The following is an 18,095-nucleotide window of genomic DNA, read 5'->3' on the forward strand; positions in this document are numbered from 1 at the left end:
CATCCTACTGTATGTCTTACTAAACCATCCTACTGTATGTCTTACTAAACCATCCTACTGTATGTCTTACTAAACCATCCTACTGTATGTCTTACTAAACCATTGCTGTCAACGTGTTCCAGAAGGCTGCAGCAGGTGTACTGATGGATGATACATTAGCTGTATGTTTTGCTGGAGAGTCGGTGTTTACCGTGGCCTTACCACATGTGAAAGTCGAGATACATGTGTGTGTGTGTGTGTGTGTGTGTGTGTGTGTGTGTGTGTTGTGGCTGGGTCAAGGTTATCACACAGCTGAGTACTACCACAGCGAGAGCACAGGTGAGATCCTCCTCACACACAGCCACAGGTAAAGATCAGAAAGTCACACAGGCCCAACTCTCCTCCTCAAGTTTCATGTTGTCCATTGTGTGTAGTCATTTGACGACACCGAGAACCTAATTTTTTCTTCTTTCTTTTCTTTTCATACTTGCGTGTGATTCTCACACATTCAAAGTTGAAAATGTTCGAAAAATTTGAATATATGACCACGACAGCGAGAGACTGAGTGTGAACGAATGAGGCCTTTCTTGTCTGTTTTCCTGGCGCTACCTCGCTGAAGCGGGAGGTAGCGATGCTGTTTCCTATGGGGCAGGTTAGTGCCAGGAATGGATGAAGTCAAGCAAGTATGTATGTACATGTGCACACATGTATATGTCTGTACGTGTGTATGTATATGTATGTATACGTGTATATGTTGATATGTATATGTATACGTATGTATATGTGCGTGTAAGGGCGTTTATGTACATATATGTGCATATGAGTGGATGGGTTATTCTTCGTCTTTTTCCTTGCGCTCCCTCGCTGATACGGGAGACGGCGATTAATTATGATCAACATAGATAGATTACAAAATAGAATACATGATCATAGATAAGAAGATGATAGAATAGAATTCGATCCTTTCTAAGACAAAAGATAGTCACCTTGTATGAGCATATGAACTAATTCATGAACTACCCGTTAGCGGCATTCCTCCAATGATAATGTCACCGACTCCACCTGTTAAAAAAGAAAAGCACTTCTCCATACTGATCTATTAACTTTCTACTCTAGGCGCATTCCACACTTTGCTTCTGATTTCTTTTGTTAGCACAAACTCAACAGGACCCAACCTTTCCGATGCTGTTTGTATGCCTTCGAATAGCGCAATCCATTCACAGGCTGCTGCTAGCGTGTTGTGATCAGGGAGGATTAGCACACCTCACCCCGTATGGTAGACTGCCACATGAGTGGTCAGATTCACCTTGCCAGAATCACCTTCTCCAGGACGTCGCTCCTCACAATTCCCATCTGATCCCTCATCAAACGTCCCAAGACTAATTCTGACCAAAAACGTAACACACTCACACCTCAGCGTTAAGCAAGCAATTGTTTCTCACTACTGTTAGCTGCCTGTACCTGGTGTAAAATCAGTCTTGTTAATATATCTAAGTTTGTTGCTGAACATGAGCAACATCTACACCCGTCATGTCATTGATAATAACTTGGACATTTCATGATAATGACTGGGATATTGCATGATAATGACTGGGATATTGCATTCGACAGCTGATACTGAATACTGACATACTTTTACTTGAAATATGCACCAACGTCCTCAAATTTGCTTGTGACAAAATGATAATACCAAGCTATTGCACTTTACACTCGTGAAGCAATAATGAAACACAAGGTATCTTATCCATATAGATTGCTTTATCCACACCAGATTGTAAGGAACCAAGCAGTGAGGTGAAGGAACAATAGGAAAACATGAACAGATCACCCAATGTTTACATTTTAAATATTCTTCATTGAAGAAGTCAGTTAGCATTGCCAGACTTGAGGCAAGAGTTAGATCAAGGATTCGTTGGGGAAGTTTATCTGTTTTTGTGCTGCATACTTGACACTTGTTTCTTTATTCTTTGTTTCATGGATTCATTACTTGTTAACTACTCCAGCATCTGACATATTACAGTTTTACTAATCATAATGGAAAAAGCTTATCAGAGATCTAATATGAACAGATACAAAAGAAATCATTTTGAATCTTAATCTTTGATATTCAAAATTCAAATGTAATGGTAACAATTTATATTTGAAAATGGAATTGCCGAATCATGTAACACTATTCTCAGGTTAACTGGTCAGCAGACATTTGAATCATTTCTTGTGGAGGATAAGTCGCCAAGCTCACGTGAGACCAGTAGGAAAATGTTGTATAGTTAATCCTATGGAAACTCAATGTTTGTTTCACGGTCTCCGTTCCATCCAGCGTGTGCGAGTTTTGCTTTTTCTTTTTCATGTTAGCAGAGACGACACGAGGATATGAAGCCCTAATCAAGGTCATCCTATTAACATTATATACATATTCATATATACACCAGCCTCAGCCAGGTACCCAATTTTTTCGACCGATCTCTATTGGTGGCTGAACAGCTGAACAGCTGGTTTGACAGTGAACCGACAGTCGTAAGCAAGATTCGAACCTATGCGCTCGACCCTTGGCGTCCGTGAATGCGACCCGGTCAGGACCGCTAACCGATACACCACGGAAGTCCATTACCATACGAAGGTCACATGAACATCTTTTCTCCATTTCGTTGTGTGACCTGTAGAGCAAATTGGTAATTCAAAAGCTTCGTGTCTGCGTTCGAGATCATAATGATTCGTACGAAGCTCCTATCGTGGACCAGGGACGATACCTTTGTGTTTGGACTCTATTTTCTTCCCCTGGGAGACAGCACGTGGAGAGCCCAGAGATCAGCGGATAAAATTATCCACGAAGCTTCTTTCACAGATGCCGGCTAACCACTTGCGAAAGCCAAAGAATACGTAAACAAGTCATAAACATTTAGCATACACCAGCTCAGGGTCAGGTACCGGCGTGACACGACCTCCGCCAGGCGTCTCATCTGAAGAACTTAGTGTTCAAGTGACGGTCGTCGTGTCCACACGTCACGTCCCTCTACACCTGCTGGCTGGGGTCTGGCTTCTGCCACGTAAGGTAAGGTAAAGCAACGTAAGGTCTTTGTGGCTCAACCCATTCCTGTGCCCTGTGTGCAGCGTGACGTCACTCCAGCTCAATATTTTAGGAAAAATAATTTTCCATTTTGTTGTTGTTGTTGTTGTTGTTGTTGTTGGAGGGCACTCATGATTCGTACATTGCTGACGTGAACTTAGAGTAAATATGTATTTCACACAGTGGTGGTGCTTAGCCTCGTTTCCGCCTCTCCTCATCCTTACATAAGAAATATGATAAAAAGAAAATTAAGAGAGAATAACATAGTCATGCTAGTCCCATTATATCTTGATCGATTACATACTATGAATATGCATTAACTTAGATGAAAATGAATATGAATGATTGCTATGCCTTGACGTCATTAACTTTGTGTTAACTTTGATGAAACACACAGCAAGCAGTGCTTTGTGAATGACACTATCATTTTCATGCTTGAATCTCCTTCGTTTTGATCAGTTTTGATGTTAGAGACTCAGTCACAGGTGGAGCACATGGTGGGTCATGAACAAGGTCCACTCTCTCCCATGCCTTGGTTGTGGTAGTGATCATGACGAGAGTCGACACAATCATAATAAAAAAATTAAGACTGTCACAGCAGCAATGTTCCTTCAAGTAAAAGTTCGCCATTTTGTGTCGTCATCATGACAGCGATGTTGTAACTGTTGGCAGGTGAAAATGTCGTGCGTGTACGTCAATGAAAGTTACTCTGAAGATGTAGAAACAAAGACGCAGGTCTCAGACTCAGGCTGGCTAGTGTGTTCCCTTACTGAAGCAAAGACTCATCATACCTCGGGAGTGAGGACCAAGTCTGCAGGTGATGGGACCCTAGAGCAAGGAGGCAGATGTGCTGCGCGTGAGGAAGACATCAGTGTACAGGATCTGACCACAGATGATAGAACACAGGAAGACGCGACAACTTCAGCCAAGAATACAGGAGATGAGAAAGCGGAGAGCCGGACGCCAGATGGTGGCTGGGATTGGGTCGTCGTAAGTGGAGCAGCACTCATAATGGTGAGTAACCTTACACTCATCTCCCGTTGTAGTACATCTCTAGTGTACTTCCACTATCTTGTACTTCATCATCTGTCACCTTATGTGAATATGGCCAACCTTGGAGGATGGGTGTATGTGGCTGGGAGCAGATGATACTGTTAATGGGTCGGTCAAAATGAGTACCACAAATGTTGTGAGACAGATCAGAATAGTTTGGATGATCTTGAGAGGTTAGGCTGACAGGAATGAACTGGTCGTGTCTGAAATGGTTGAAAGTGACAGTGTTGTTTCGCTAAGATATCTTCTTGCTTACTTCTGATGGTTACATCAAGATTAGGTAGTTTAATTTAGGTTATCATCGGAACAACGTTTGATGTAAACAGGTCAGGCAATGCCAACATTTGGTTAGGTTGGTGAGAGTCTTGTTGGGCGACTTACATTTGGCTGACGTAAATAAGGTAATCGAGATTAGATAATGATCAAACTGGGACTGGTTACTTGAGGGCCAATCAAAAGCAGAGGTGACATTGTCGAGCGTTCGAACACCAGAAATCTGTCGTGTCATCTTTATTTGCAGAGTTGTAGTACACGTCCTTCACAGAGTCGTCACACATGGCACGACCACAGAGGAGATACTTACAGGGAGGAGGTGTAAGGCGTGGCCAGAATGGCCGAGTTTAATCATCTTCCTCACACAGACTGACACATTCCATCTTCCCTCACTGGAGGAAGTTGGAGAGAAAATGAGATTTTCCAGTTAGTGTTTACAGTTTGTTTTGAAAGGGTTGCTCACTGTATCTTCGGCGACGAGAAAACGGTTTGATCGAAAAACAATAAAACTCAGAATATGACTTGACGGTGGAGGCAATGCATGTCTCTCTGCAGAACTTTCTGGGACACGGAAAACTGTGTGGTTCGTGATCACTGAGAATGTAGGAAAGAAAACACAAGAGTCTGTTATAAAGTCACAGTGAAATAGAAGATAACAGTCCCCTTCCAAGATGAGGAATAGATTCTGACTTTTTCTTGACGTATGACAATAATGCGACAGAAATGTTCAAGGCGCCAGTTACGGTATAGTTAATCACCTCCGAGTTTGGGATGTTGTGTACGACATCTATCGTGTGTGTGGCTATAGAATCATGTACACTGCTTGACGCGTGACGTAGCAATATGTACGCCACAGCAATAGCAAATATCACAAGGTGTCATGGCTTACATGATGCCACGCCTCACCAGACGCGGCCCCACTCGTCGTGATACACTCAGAGTTGCTGAGTCTGGAGGGCTGGTTGAGGAGACTCAGGTAGATCAGAACCACTGCAGGAGTTGTGTACATGCAGGAAGTTAGAAACTAAGGCAGGAGAAACAAGAAGGAAGGGAAAAGAGATAGACGGGAGGATTATGCGGCAAGAGGACCAATGGAGGTGTGGGAGTTAGTAAACTGTCACTACACTTGTGGTGATATGACTTGCAGTTCTGATATTTTTCTACTTGGTCATCATCACACTTTAAACCATGGATTAAGTTGCTCTTTGCAAACAGTTGAATGTAAACATACACTTATGGTCAAGGTGAAACCTGGAGAAGTCTGTGGGTTTTGGCTGTGGTTTGCGGTGTCTAATACATGATAACAAGAGTGTTTGTCTGCCATGAAGTCTTGGTCTTCCTCCAGCAGATGCTGAGCGCCATGGTTGGCAACTGCTTCGGGATCATCTTCCTGGACCTGTTGCTGCAGCTGAGGACGGCGTCGACGACCATCACGTGGGTGCTGAACACGACGCTGTTGCTCTGGGCGTCGTCTGGCGTCCTGACGGGCCCTCTGGTGACACAGATGGGCTGGCGGACCCTAGCAATGGTCACCTCCACCCTGCCAGTGGCCGGCTTCATATTCTCTGCTTTCGCTGTCTCTGCCGTCTCTCTTCTGTTCTCGTTCTCTCTTCTCGTTGGTGAGTAATTCAGTGATCTCTATAATCATATCCACTGTTGTAGTGCTTAGCATTACTGACCATGAGTCAGCACAGGCTAACCCGGGATCGTACCCGCTTCGATTCGAATCCTTCCTTCTGAGCTGGTTCATGGATGAGTACCTGGCTTACACATAGGAGTAAAGACACGGCAAATTCATACGAAGTGTGTGTGTGTGTGTGTGTGTGTGTGTGTGTGTGTGTGTGTGCGTGTGTGTGTGTGTGTGTGGTGGGGGGGGGGGGGGAAGACAGATAAGTGTGGTAACAGATGTATGGTGGGATGTGATCAATTATTGTACTAAGCTGCAAGATTTGGTTTCATACATGTATTTTGATCATGTTCAGTTACATACGTTTCAAACGATCGTTTCAGGTATAGGGTGTGGGCTGTTGAGCAACATTAGCATCATGATCGTCCCATTCTACTTCACACGGCGTCGAGGACTCGCCAACTCCATCGTAATGGCAGGGGATGGTCTGGGACAGATCCTGGGACCACCAGTGATTCAGTTCCTGCAGGAGGAGTACGGCTTTGTGGGAGGTACTCTTGTGCTGGCGGCTCTCTTCCTTAACTTCTTTGTCGGGGCAGCTGTGTTCCATCCCGTTAAGAGGCATCTGAAACCTTGTCAAAAGGGAGCCAAAGTCCCCCAAGAAGTGATTCAAGGGCCTTCCTCCAGTACAAAACATGAAGGACGTCAGTGCAATCAGTTCACTCGAATTGTTCGCTCGATAATTGTAAACTTTAGCGTCCTTAAGTCACCGAAGGCTGTCATCATAGCTTTTGGTGCTTCATTTGTTTTAAGTGGCTACGTCAACTTCCTGAACTTAGTTCCCTTTGCCATGCAGGAGGGAGACCACTCAGAGGAGGAGACAGTACTGTGCTTATCAGCCCTGGCCGTGTGCAACCTGGTGATGCGGGTGGCTGTATCCATCCTGTCTGACTGGCCCATGTTCAGCATGAGACTCTGCTACATGACTGGAGTCGTCATAATAACTTCAGGGATAATAAGTGAGGGTCAAACGTTATCACTGTATGTTACTTTCTTCTACGGAGAAAGTGAAAATAATTATAGATGTATTTGTAAGATAATCCAATTTGATCTAATCTGTTTGATACACTTTAAGAGATTTTTTTTTTTTTGCCTGCGATATAGATTTATAAGGTTATACGTAAAGGTGATTCCGGATCCTCCAGTACAGGATCTAGTGAGTCTGTGTACCACCAAGCTTGGTCGATGACTGGGTTCTTGGCCTCATGTGGAGAGTAAAGGTTCTTGTCCTCTTGTTTGGTCGTCTATGTTTCTACGGGTCACCTGTACATACGGAAGACATGACCAGACGCTCTAATGGACCAGTAACAACCCTTCACCATATTTACATGACATATCCAACTGTGGCCATAAGAAAAGGATTATATGACCAAGAATGTAGAACAGATAGGTTGAGGAGCTAGAACTGGAACGATGGAAAAGGAAATTATATGACGCAAAATGATGGGTAAAGTATGAACAAGAACCTTCAGTTTGAATAAAGCTGACATTCAGTCCAAACTGCAGCTCTTCAAAATAGATACCTTCTACCACATTGTCTGCTGGTAGATTAAAAGGTAAACTTGAGGAGAAATTTTAGCTCATGAGATAAGTGTCAGTAGAAGACAAGAAGACATGTATCAATGAAGTCTCTCGCAATGTCCACAGATTCTCCAGAATACACAAGACCAAGTCATATATGATCTGCGGACCAGGAGGGAAAACTCTACACACGGCAGCCGGTATACTATGGTAGACGGGGCGGGAAGACGGGTTCTGGTGAGAGACATTACCTTAGACGGGTCAGGAATACTGATGCAGACTGGGGCAGGAAAACTGGGTAAGGTAAGGCAGGGAGACTGACTGAGGCAGAGTAGGACGAGGTAGCGACAATGTTTCAAACAAGAAAGATTGACAGATGTAAGACGGGAATAAAGACTCAGTTAAGACAGGAAAATGGACTCGGGCAGGTTGAAAAAGAGTATCTGAGACCATAACCAAATACCTTTGGTCTTCTATTCCTTAGCATCTCAATCATAAGACTATTTTACTTTCAGTTTTCGAATTTATTATTGTTTTTCAGCGTTCACTTTCCTGAGGGACATCACCGTCATCACCGTGACGATGGGGCTGATTGGATGTGGGAGTGGTGTCTGCTTCAGCCTAGTACACCTGCTCATGGTGAAGTACATGGGTCTGGAATACTTCCAGGCCACCATGGGCACTACACAGATGCTCACCGGTGTTGCCTTCATTATTATCGGCCCTCTCGCAGGTATGTGAACCACATCTAAGATTCTGATGGCTGGTCTCACGTCGTCAGCCATGCTATATAGTGGTAGAAGACTTACAGGCTTATTACGTAATATAAAGTGGCAGTTTGATAGTGTATGGAAGCTCTTTGCTTAAGACTTAAAAAGGTCACTCTCCATTTCATATCGTTTTATTATTGCTTTCTTAATCCTAGTTTTCCGTCTGTATGTATGTAGATAAAGACATTTCCAATATGATGACTGTCTCTTGCTTCACTGAGAAGACACTATGGCAACATCTTTGAGCAATATTGCCAGGTAAATGACACATGAAGGTGACAATTGTACAGAATTATATGTGTGAGTGTGTACCTCATCTAGAGAGTATCATCTAGAGAGATGCGTAATTGTACGTAATATTTTGTTGACATCTCCAGCAAACAATGTCTGGTTCTGATGGCTTCCTCTCCTGGGCCGCAGGATACACACGCGACAGAACCGGCAGTTACGCGGCCGCAATGTGGGTACTGGCGGCCTTCATGTTCACCTGCTTCCTCTTATGGCTCGTCATGCCCGCAGCACAAGCTTACCAGGACAGATGTGCCGCTGTCTACCACCACCACCCACCTCCAGCCACCCCTGATAGACACCTGTCACCATCAACCACCAACAACCTTGAGCAGCCACAACCACAAACCATCGACCAGACGCAGCCATTACCATCCCGCAACGACCACCATCACCTATCAGTATCCCGCAAAGACGGCCATCACCCATCACCATCCCACAACATCAGTCATCAACCATCACCATCCCACAACATCAGTCATCAACCATCACCATCCCACAACATCAGTCATCACCCATCACCATCCCACAACATCAGCCATCACCCATCACCATCCCACAACATCAGTCATCACCCATCACCATCCCACAACATCAGTCATCAACCATCACCATCCCACAACATCAGTCATCACCCATCACCATCCACACATCAGCCATCACCCATCACCATCCCACAACATCAGTCATCGGCTAACGTCAGTTACTATCACCCAAGATCCTGTAGGTACTACGGCAGAAGACAGACTTGACGATGCCCAGCTGGACCTTTGCTGGCAGAGAGAACCATTAGAGTCATATGGGGGGCTGCTGGAGAAGCAGGCTGGATCTGACAAAGAAACAAGAGGATAGAAAGGCAGGTTTGGATTGCCGCTGAGTGGGTGTTGGGAGCAGGATTATGACAACACGGGGTTCAGGAAGGTTTACAAGCAGCTCTGTATAAACGCGTCCAAAAGTCCCTCTCAATAACTTTAGGGGTCATCAGTCTGGCAGTGCTCTTCCTAGTCATGTTTACTGTTGGACCTGAGAGGAGGATACGGAAACACAAATAACAATAACTGTTTTATTGGATGATACACAGACATGATGAAGCCCACGGGCAAGGATATAGTAGAGGAGTAAGACTGTGGTAAGAAAGAGGGGTCGAGTGGGTAGGATGAAATGGGGAGCAAGGTTTGGCAGGAGTCCCGCGGTGCTGGTGAAGGTGCAAGAGGTGAGTCAGGAGTCCACGAGAGAGGTGCATAGCTGCAAAGTCTTCGTGGAGCTTCTGCAGGAGGAAAGTGTAGTGCGAGGCAAGTCCTGAGTGAGTGGCGGTTTCTGCTTGTGCTTGTGGTAAAGGAACGCCACAGGCGTGGCCATACGTCCTGCAGTTTCAGCTGCATCTCCTAAAGGGCGGAAACGAAATCCCATTAAAATCCTACCGAAGGAGGCCATGGGTGATAAGGCAACGCAGAAATGTGCCAAGCAGATGGTGGAAAGTTAGGAGTCACGTAATGGAATGCCACTGATGGTTGAGGCGCCCTAAGGTCTGCTTCTAGTTGGGAGTCACATTGCCAGAATTTCTAACGTCTACCGGCACACTTGTGGCCTGAGACAAGCCGACTGCCCGAATGATTCTCCGTCTGTGATGCTGAGGGCCACACTCAGGTCATGGGGTGGTAACCATAACCATCTCTGCTTCATCATGAAATGATAGTGTTGACTACATCTCATCATTTTCCTTTTTGGTTTCTGATTTGGTATAAGTAGCGCGGTACCATCATTATCTTACAGTCCCGCTAGATCCATCATCGTTTCACAAATTCATTCAGATCGACAATTTGATAGACTTTACCTTTTAACACAGCCAAAGAAATCCGCTGATGCATTGAGGCAGTTATGTACGTGTTCCTCGGGACCTTTCTGAGCATACATGCTGCTATGCTTCAGTAGGCATCAGACATAATCAAGAGGACAGGCTTCACTAGTCTGTCAAAACCGAATCCTTTTCCTAAGCAGCAGTACTGATGAGAGGTGGCCGCACTGGGATGACACAGACGATTTACTTACCTGAGCAGCAGTACTCACGATCGTCGGCCAAGTATGAGTTACACAGCAGGTTGAGTAACATCTGGATCTCAACACTGTTGGTTTCGTATGATGAATGATGAACGTCAGCACAGTTCCACCAAGTACCTGTGCAGGAAACAACAGTAAGTGATTAGAAATATTTGATGATGCCAGTCTTACTCTTACCCTCCAGATATGGTAAGCCTTTCAAGAATTCTCTGTCTGCTCCACCTACTATTGTAACAACCCTCATCTGCAATACCTCCATCTACAACCACCCTCAGCTACACCTCCCCCATCTACAGCAATCCTCAACGTGTGTAAACAACTTCAGGTGAAAGAATCGTGTTATGTAGCTCGGAAGTATGGATTGAACTCATCTCTAATATGATGAGAATAACCAGTTCAAACTTAATCATAAAACCGTTCATTTTATGAGCTATTTTGATCATTACTTGTCAAACCTCGTAATTCATGTTACTCTACCTGTGTAGATTGGGTTATCCCATAACATGGCATCCTTCAGCAAAAGGCACTCCTGTATGTTGGCCAGGTTGAAGGGTAAGGTGGAATCCCAGCGCCAAGCCCCTGTGGACCTGTGAACCAGATGTTGTGAGCATCGTCTGTGCACCAAACTAGATGTCCACGAGCCACCTCGGACATCTACATCTACCTCACTACTGATGGTAATTTCCTAGACAGATACTGGAGGAAGTGTTCAGTTGTTACTCATACTAAAGGTGACTTAAGCCAAATACATGAAGTAACAAAATGGACATCTGTGAGCAAGTTGCATTCTTTAAGAAGATAAGGTAATTGAATAAAGGATTATTAGCCAAAGATAAGAATAAGAATGTGAAATGAATAATGTTTAGAAAAGGAATAGTGCAAGATAGTACTGTTGATAAATAGAGAGAATGATAAATGCTAAACTATCCTCAATGAATATGAAAATCTTTTGGTCGAAAAACGGAACAAGAGAAGAAAGTTTAAACTCATAATTATTAGGAAATTACCTGGGTGATGTGAATGATCTTACTGACCTAAAAGTTATGAATAAGATTAAGATAACCAATATATGAAGGAGGAAAATGTTATCAAGTGTAAGTTCATTTGTAACATTACGTACACCATGTCTTCGACACAGTAGAGAGAAAGTTACAAATCATATACATTTTCTAAACTTCTTCCTAATAACCGTGAGTGAATAAAAGTAGATAATCATTAGATAATCAAAGATCTATGTATCTCAGATAGACTGATTAGTTTGTTATGTTTTGCTGGGTAATGACACTCTCTGTACGTGTGTTCGCCACCTTCACCACCACCCCCGTGGTGTGTCTGGACGTGCAAGGTGAGGGCAACCTGAAACATACGTACCCAAGAATCCTCCACAACCAGGTGTCCAGGGTGGGGATGGCGTCGCGGAACTGGTTCAGGTAAAGTGTCTGCTTCCAGAACTCCTTGTACTCTGTCTCGACAGGAGCTACTTCACCTTCGAAGTTAAACCAACGGTAACTGTAAAAGAATTTTGTAGATCTTATATGTTATCTTAAATCTAACGGAACAATGTATTTTGTTGAAGATAGTGGTCATGAAGATGTCATTTGCTGTTAAATGACGGTGTTCTAGCCCCTGTGACTCCCTATCTTGCGCCTGTCTATCCTTCGCCATGCAAGTAAACTGTTTAACAAATATATTTCAGATCTGTGATGACAATACTGAAAGACGAAAAAAAAGCGACTTGCCAGTCAGTGTCTGTCTCGATAAGTATAGTATTCACACAGAGTAAGGAGGGAATACCAGAGGAACCAGGATGTACAGCAGATGATGAAAGCAGAGTTACAGCAGCATGAAGGAAGCTTGAGGGCTCATTGAGTTGTAGAGGCAGAGGACAGACTCTAGACCCAGCAGAACGTATACCCGGGGTCCACTGTTCAGACCCAGATCCCTCCCATACTGTCCACCTCTACAGTAACAACAGTTGGACCAGCACGATTTGTCTCTTTGTTAATTTGGTCTGTTAAGGAATAGCTACAACCTCTTCATCCAGGTTTTTCAGATTACTTTCTTCAGTATAGTGAAGAAATATATGAGAAGGTTGTATTCCGTACAAACAGAGACTATTCTCTGTTATCTGTACATCTACACTGAGCAGCATACACAAGTACCTTCCACTATATATGATTAGGTAAACTGTCAACTTACCGACTCTGAGACCAGACCAGAAGGTGCGTCCTGCTGGCGAGGAGTGTAAGAGGCTTCACCAAGGGCTGAACCAGATTGTCTAGCTCAGTGAAGGGGGCCAACTCATCGTGGTATTGTCGCATCAACAACATCCACGTCCCAAAACCTGTTGAAGGTTGAATGAGGATATCATGATCCAAGAAGTGATATAGTTCACCCATGTCAAAGACCTCAAACCTCTGTTTAAATGACTCCCAGTGTCAAGAAGCAACCTTCTCATTCGACTGAGTGGCACTCACATTCACATTGTCTCCCACATATATTGGTGAATGTTGCAGCTTAACACTGGGTCTGTGAGGATCACTGAAAACTGAAGTATATCAACAGAAAGTCTATGAAACAAGCAAGTACTTCAACATATGTGAGAAATGGACGATAACGTATCTATTATTTACATGTCAGATGCTCACCTAAAACAATGACGTCAGGGATGACCTCTGCCACCACCCACTCCTCCAGCTGGGTCACCCGTGGCTGGTTGGTGTTAGATTCCACGAAATTAGGTTCCCTCACAGAGGCGGCCGGTGCCCACACCAGCGTGACCCGCACCTCAATGTTCTCCCACGAAATGTCTTCCTCCAGTAGTGATTCATCGGAACTTTCCGTCGGATGTCCATCATTATTGTCACTCAAGACTCTCCCGTTATCATCCTGGGCTGCCGACAGCTGCTGATCAAGTTTGGAATCAGGATTGTGTTCCTTAGTACTGCTGTTTGCTTTGTCCCTGTCCTCCTGCTTGTTGTACGCGTCATGGTCACCATCACTCAGTGCTTCATCAGGAGAGGGACCGCCTGCATCACCGTGAGAATCATCGCTCGTCTCAGGTGAGTGACGCCAAGTGGTCCTCCTGGTAGGTCGCCGACCGATGACGTCAAATGTTGGAGGTCGATGTTTGTGATGAGCCACAGCATACGTGAAGTCCTCCAAAGTCACCTGGGGAAACAAGGAGACACATCTGGCTAGACGTAATAGACTTAGGAAGTGGGTTGGATCTTTCATCTGTGAGGCGACTGAGGAGCTGTCATCTCCTGAACCCCTTATGGTCACCATGCGACCTGGTGGGAAGGTATTATAGATACATCAACCGTTCTTGACTCTAGTATAGGCAATATGGCCGCTATATGTTGATCCAGTAATGCTCATTCCGGTATCAGTAGCGTTAATATGTCTCGTTCAGTTTCGTGCAAACATTTATTTCTCATCTTGTTTTTATGCATCAAAACATTAAAAGACAGGAGCATGAAGGTCAGACATACTTTCTATAGGTAAACCTTAATGAAAGTATGCCTGATAACGGCATTTGAAATATCTTTTCTTCGTATGCATTTCTTATGTAAATCCAACAGATTATTTGCTTTCTTCCTAACTATAAATTCATTGTAAACTGCTGAACATTATCTAAGATAGGTTACATCTCCAGCTATCCTCAGATTCATCTCTGCCACACACTCATATCATCTGATTTAATCCAGTTACATTTAACACACGAGGTCCCTCCCTACTCTAAGTAGGTTACTTGAAAAATAGAATTTAGATAAATATCTGTTGCACGTTCTCATGCTTACCTTCTTGTTGCCGAGATAATACGTGTACATCAGATCAGAAGGTAAGAAGTCCAGGAATGAATGGGTTTTCTGCCTCTGGTTGGAGTCACCGACGAAAGCGATCCACGTCTTGCGTCCCTCGACTGCCCTGGCCGTCGTGCATCTCCCAGCGTCAGTAGCGTTGTACTGCCGAACCTGGATGTCCACACACCAGGTGAATATATATGTCAGCTTAGGACAGCAGCCACCCACACTCATATGATGACCGTATACTTAGATATTGGTCTTTGCAACGTTATGAGACATGAGCTATTACCATATAATAACAAGAATTACAAGACAGTACAGAAAATGCTGCTGATGTTGAGAAAAGTTCGTAAGAACAAAACTCATAACATGAAATTGTTTTATTTGAATTTGTTAAATCAGTCCTCTGACGAGGATGAGGTTGCATCTGCGAGGAACCAACAAACAGAACCACACATACTTGAACAGAAGAACCAGACAGACGGGAACAGAAGAACCAGACAGACGGGAACAGAAGAACCAGACAGACGGGAACAGAAGAACCAGACAGACGGGAACAGAAGAACCAGACAGACGGGAACAGTACACACAGATATACATCATTCCTCGCACTGACGTACTGTATCACACAATACTAGAATAAAGAGCTAAAGCTTCTGTCAGACGTGGTCAAGGATGATAATATCATACCCTCAGACAGCAGAGAAACAAAAGAAGTGTCGTTTAGGAAGTACGTCAGGTGAATGAAGAAGATGGAAGCTTGACATGGTCGTATACGTATATGGTTATGATGAATCAGTAAAAGATGTCATCAATATCTTTATCTAATGTTTATGTCAACATGGGAGAATGAAAATCGATTTGAAATGGCGGCTAGCGAAACAGCCAGACAGCACGTTGGTATTGTAGTTATGTTACTCAGAGATATGATAGAGGAACACTTGTTCATACGGGACCTGAAACGTGATTAGACACGGTATACAGTTGGTGTGTTTAGTACTGAAGCTGGATTATCAGACTGGCATGGCGGGCAGGGTGAGGGTGAGGCCATACTGTTGACATCTGAAAGTTACCAATACAGAGATGAAGACCAGGTCACCTGGGGACGTACACCTACCTGACAGGGGATGTAAGGGACGGAGCCACCCAGGAGCTGGAGTCTTGTTCCCGGGTACATAGCGACGAGTGCCGTGTTGATGGAGGTGTTGACTACTACCTGGGAAGCAGGCAGCAGAGGTGGAAGCTTGTGGCTCAGGTGTGTGTAAGGCGCGTCTGGTGGACGAATATGAGAAATAAGCGTCGCATCTGTTGTGGTCCCCGAACAAGAAACATCAGATTTGACAAAACCAAATACCTGAGCTGAAGCTGTCGTGCCACAGACCATGGATCTCCCCATGTTGATAAGGAACAGTGTATACACCGTAGGCTTCCCACACAAGTTCATCCTAGAGTTATATCTTATAAGACCATGTTAGTGGCTGGCTCATGACCTCCTGACTCCCACCTCCAACTTGAGAATTTCCAAGCCACTGGGCACACTTGCGTAATGGCTCACACATCGCCGGTGAGTCACTAAACTATCCACATCTCTAGTTTCTTAACGATCCCGGACGTGTCTTGACTGATAAACCATCATATATTGACCTCACTAGACGTACGAAAGATATGTTCTGTTCCCGTACAATATCTGTGTACTTCATCCAGAACTACCAGGACTCCTGGTACGGCTGAAACTTGTCATTATGAACAGTGTTATCCAATATTCAAACCCTGATACCTCTCAACTAGTACCTGGTATTCATTCCCTGAATCTTCACAACTACTGCCTCGTATTCAAACTCCTATTCCTCTCAACTAGGACCTGGTATTCAAACCCTGATGGTTCACAACTAGTACCTGGTACATCTAGGCCCTGCATGTTTCTTGGAAATCTATCTTTATGAAACCTGGTTCTTGTCATCCACAGTAAGCATTCTCACTCCGATACCAGCCATGTCAACAGTGGGTAACACCTTCCCTCCTGACCTTGGTACCTTCTCTTAGCCTCAACTTCTGCCTCTTTCTCAACCTTTTTCTATTTCATCTTACGAGTCTAACTCTGTACACAATACAACCTGGGTATCAACATACCTGAGTTCCATACAGTTTCGGAATTACCCTTGTCAATACTAAACATAGCTTGGCACGCCTGGCGGGAGGGTGTGTGGCTGCCACGGGAGGTGTGTAGTGTCAAGGGAGAGGTGAGGCTCACTTCTGGTTCTGGCCTCCGGTAGAGACGAGCACCAACGTACACACTATACCAGCCAACACTGCAGCCCTTGAGGCACTCAGAACTACGCCTACCACGTGGGAATGCCTCATGTTTTGATAGTGTTCACACCGATGTAAACTACACACAGGGGAGTTCCCGTGCCTCAGAGGAGGCGTCACACAAGTGAACTGACCACGAGTATGGTGATCACAGGAAAAAGATTCCAAATATTATCAGGAAGTTTGCTGGAATATGTGAGGGAGATGAGGACAGACGTTGACGATAGGAAAGGAAAAATCTCAGTTAAATGGCGTTAAGTTCGGGAGAAGCTATGAATTCATGAAGGGAAGGTTGAATACAGGTTAGAGTTAGACCTGTGTAACTGAACCTGGTGAATAGCAGAGCACAAGAGGAGGAGGAGAAGGAGGAGGAGGGAGGGAAGGTTGCCGCTGGCCGCCGGGGAGGTTGCCAGTACGTGCCTCGACACGAGGAAGTTATGGAATAAAATCTAATGAAGTTGATTTGACTGGATCTAAATGATTTTAACACATTCTGTATATTTGCTTTTCTCTCCATCGACTCGCTAACTCTCTATCTCCTTTTCTCTTTATATATATATATATACCGAGTGAGTGACTGTTGTTCTGTAACTTCATCCTAATTTCTCCATTCGTCACATCAAAACTTAGATATATCAGTCAATAGTTACACTAAGCTTTAATTGACGCTGTGGTCTGCTTCTCGCAATGCAAATGATGTAAACACATGAATGATAAAGAGAACCATAGTATCAGAGGAACAAAATAAGGTTATTATTGCTAGTACTGCTGTCCTTCAAAGACAGATTAATAATGAAAATAGTGAAAAGGGACAAAAGTTCACAATGTTTTCAAGACAACTTACATAAGATAGCCACCACGAACATTCTCTCTTATACAACTCTTAAAGAAAACGTTGTTTTGATGGGAGACTACAGTAATAGTTAGATAATCTTGATTAGTAATGTCATTCCAATAAGTGAAAGTTTGTCGTATAGATGGCAGGACAGCACTTCAACCACTATTTTTGTACGAAATGAAATAGCTGTTTGTTTACACTGTGTACAAAATAAGTACCAATATATCCAGCGTAGTGCTGTCACTTTTGATTTCCTCCCCTCTGAGCAGTACAAGGCTGGGAGTAACCCCTGTTGCACTTCAAAGTTATTTTTAACTTATCAGTTCTAAAGTAACAGAATTTATGGAGGGACACAGATGGTGTCTACATGACTTAGAGAGCAGGTTTGTGTCTGGCCTCAAAACATTTTGATACGATCTCGTTCATAACTAATATGGTTGGTTCA

The 18,095-nt window shown here is 44.1% G+C and overlaps 2 protein-coding genes across 2 annotated transcripts; one reads left to right on the forward strand and one right to left on the reverse strand.

The window, feature by feature from the left end:
• The first annotated feature begins 2,953 nt into the window (after positions 1–2,953).
• On the forward strand, positions 2,954–11,174 carry LOC139765097 (monocarboxylate transporter 12-like). The gene is made up of 6 exons (XM_071692265.1): positions 2,954–3,028; positions 3,716–4,057; positions 5,718–5,988; positions 6,380–7,015; positions 8,119–8,310; positions 8,768–11,174. Exons 2-6 carry the CDS (start codon positions 3,722–3,724, stop codon positions 9,385–9,387), a joined length of 2,055 nt encoding a protein of 684 aa, XP_071548366.1. The 5' UTR covers positions 2,954–3,028; positions 3,716–3,721; the 3' UTR covers positions 9,388–11,174.
• On the reverse strand, positions 10,677–17,390 carry LOC139765098 (uncharacterized). The gene is made up of 8 exons (XM_071692266.1): positions 16,633–17,390; positions 15,620–15,774; positions 14,497–14,670; positions 13,342–13,864; positions 12,893–13,037; positions 12,065–12,202; positions 11,171–11,280; positions 10,677–10,810 (listed from the first exon to the last, which is right to left on the reverse strand). Exons 1-8 carry the CDS (start codon positions 16,676–16,678, stop codon positions 10,677–10,679), a joined length of 1,425 nt encoding a protein of 474 aa, XP_071548367.1. The 5' UTR covers positions 16,679–17,390.
• Positions 17,391–18,095: the final 705 nt, after the last annotated feature.

The sequence above is a fragment of the Panulirus ornatus genome, chromosome 52, assembly GCF_036320965.1.
Source record: "Panulirus ornatus isolate Po-2019 chromosome 52, ASM3632096v1, whole genome shotgun sequence".
NCBI classification, from domain to species: domain Eukaryota; kingdom Metazoa; phylum Arthropoda; class Malacostraca; order Decapoda; family Palinuridae; genus Panulirus; species Panulirus ornatus.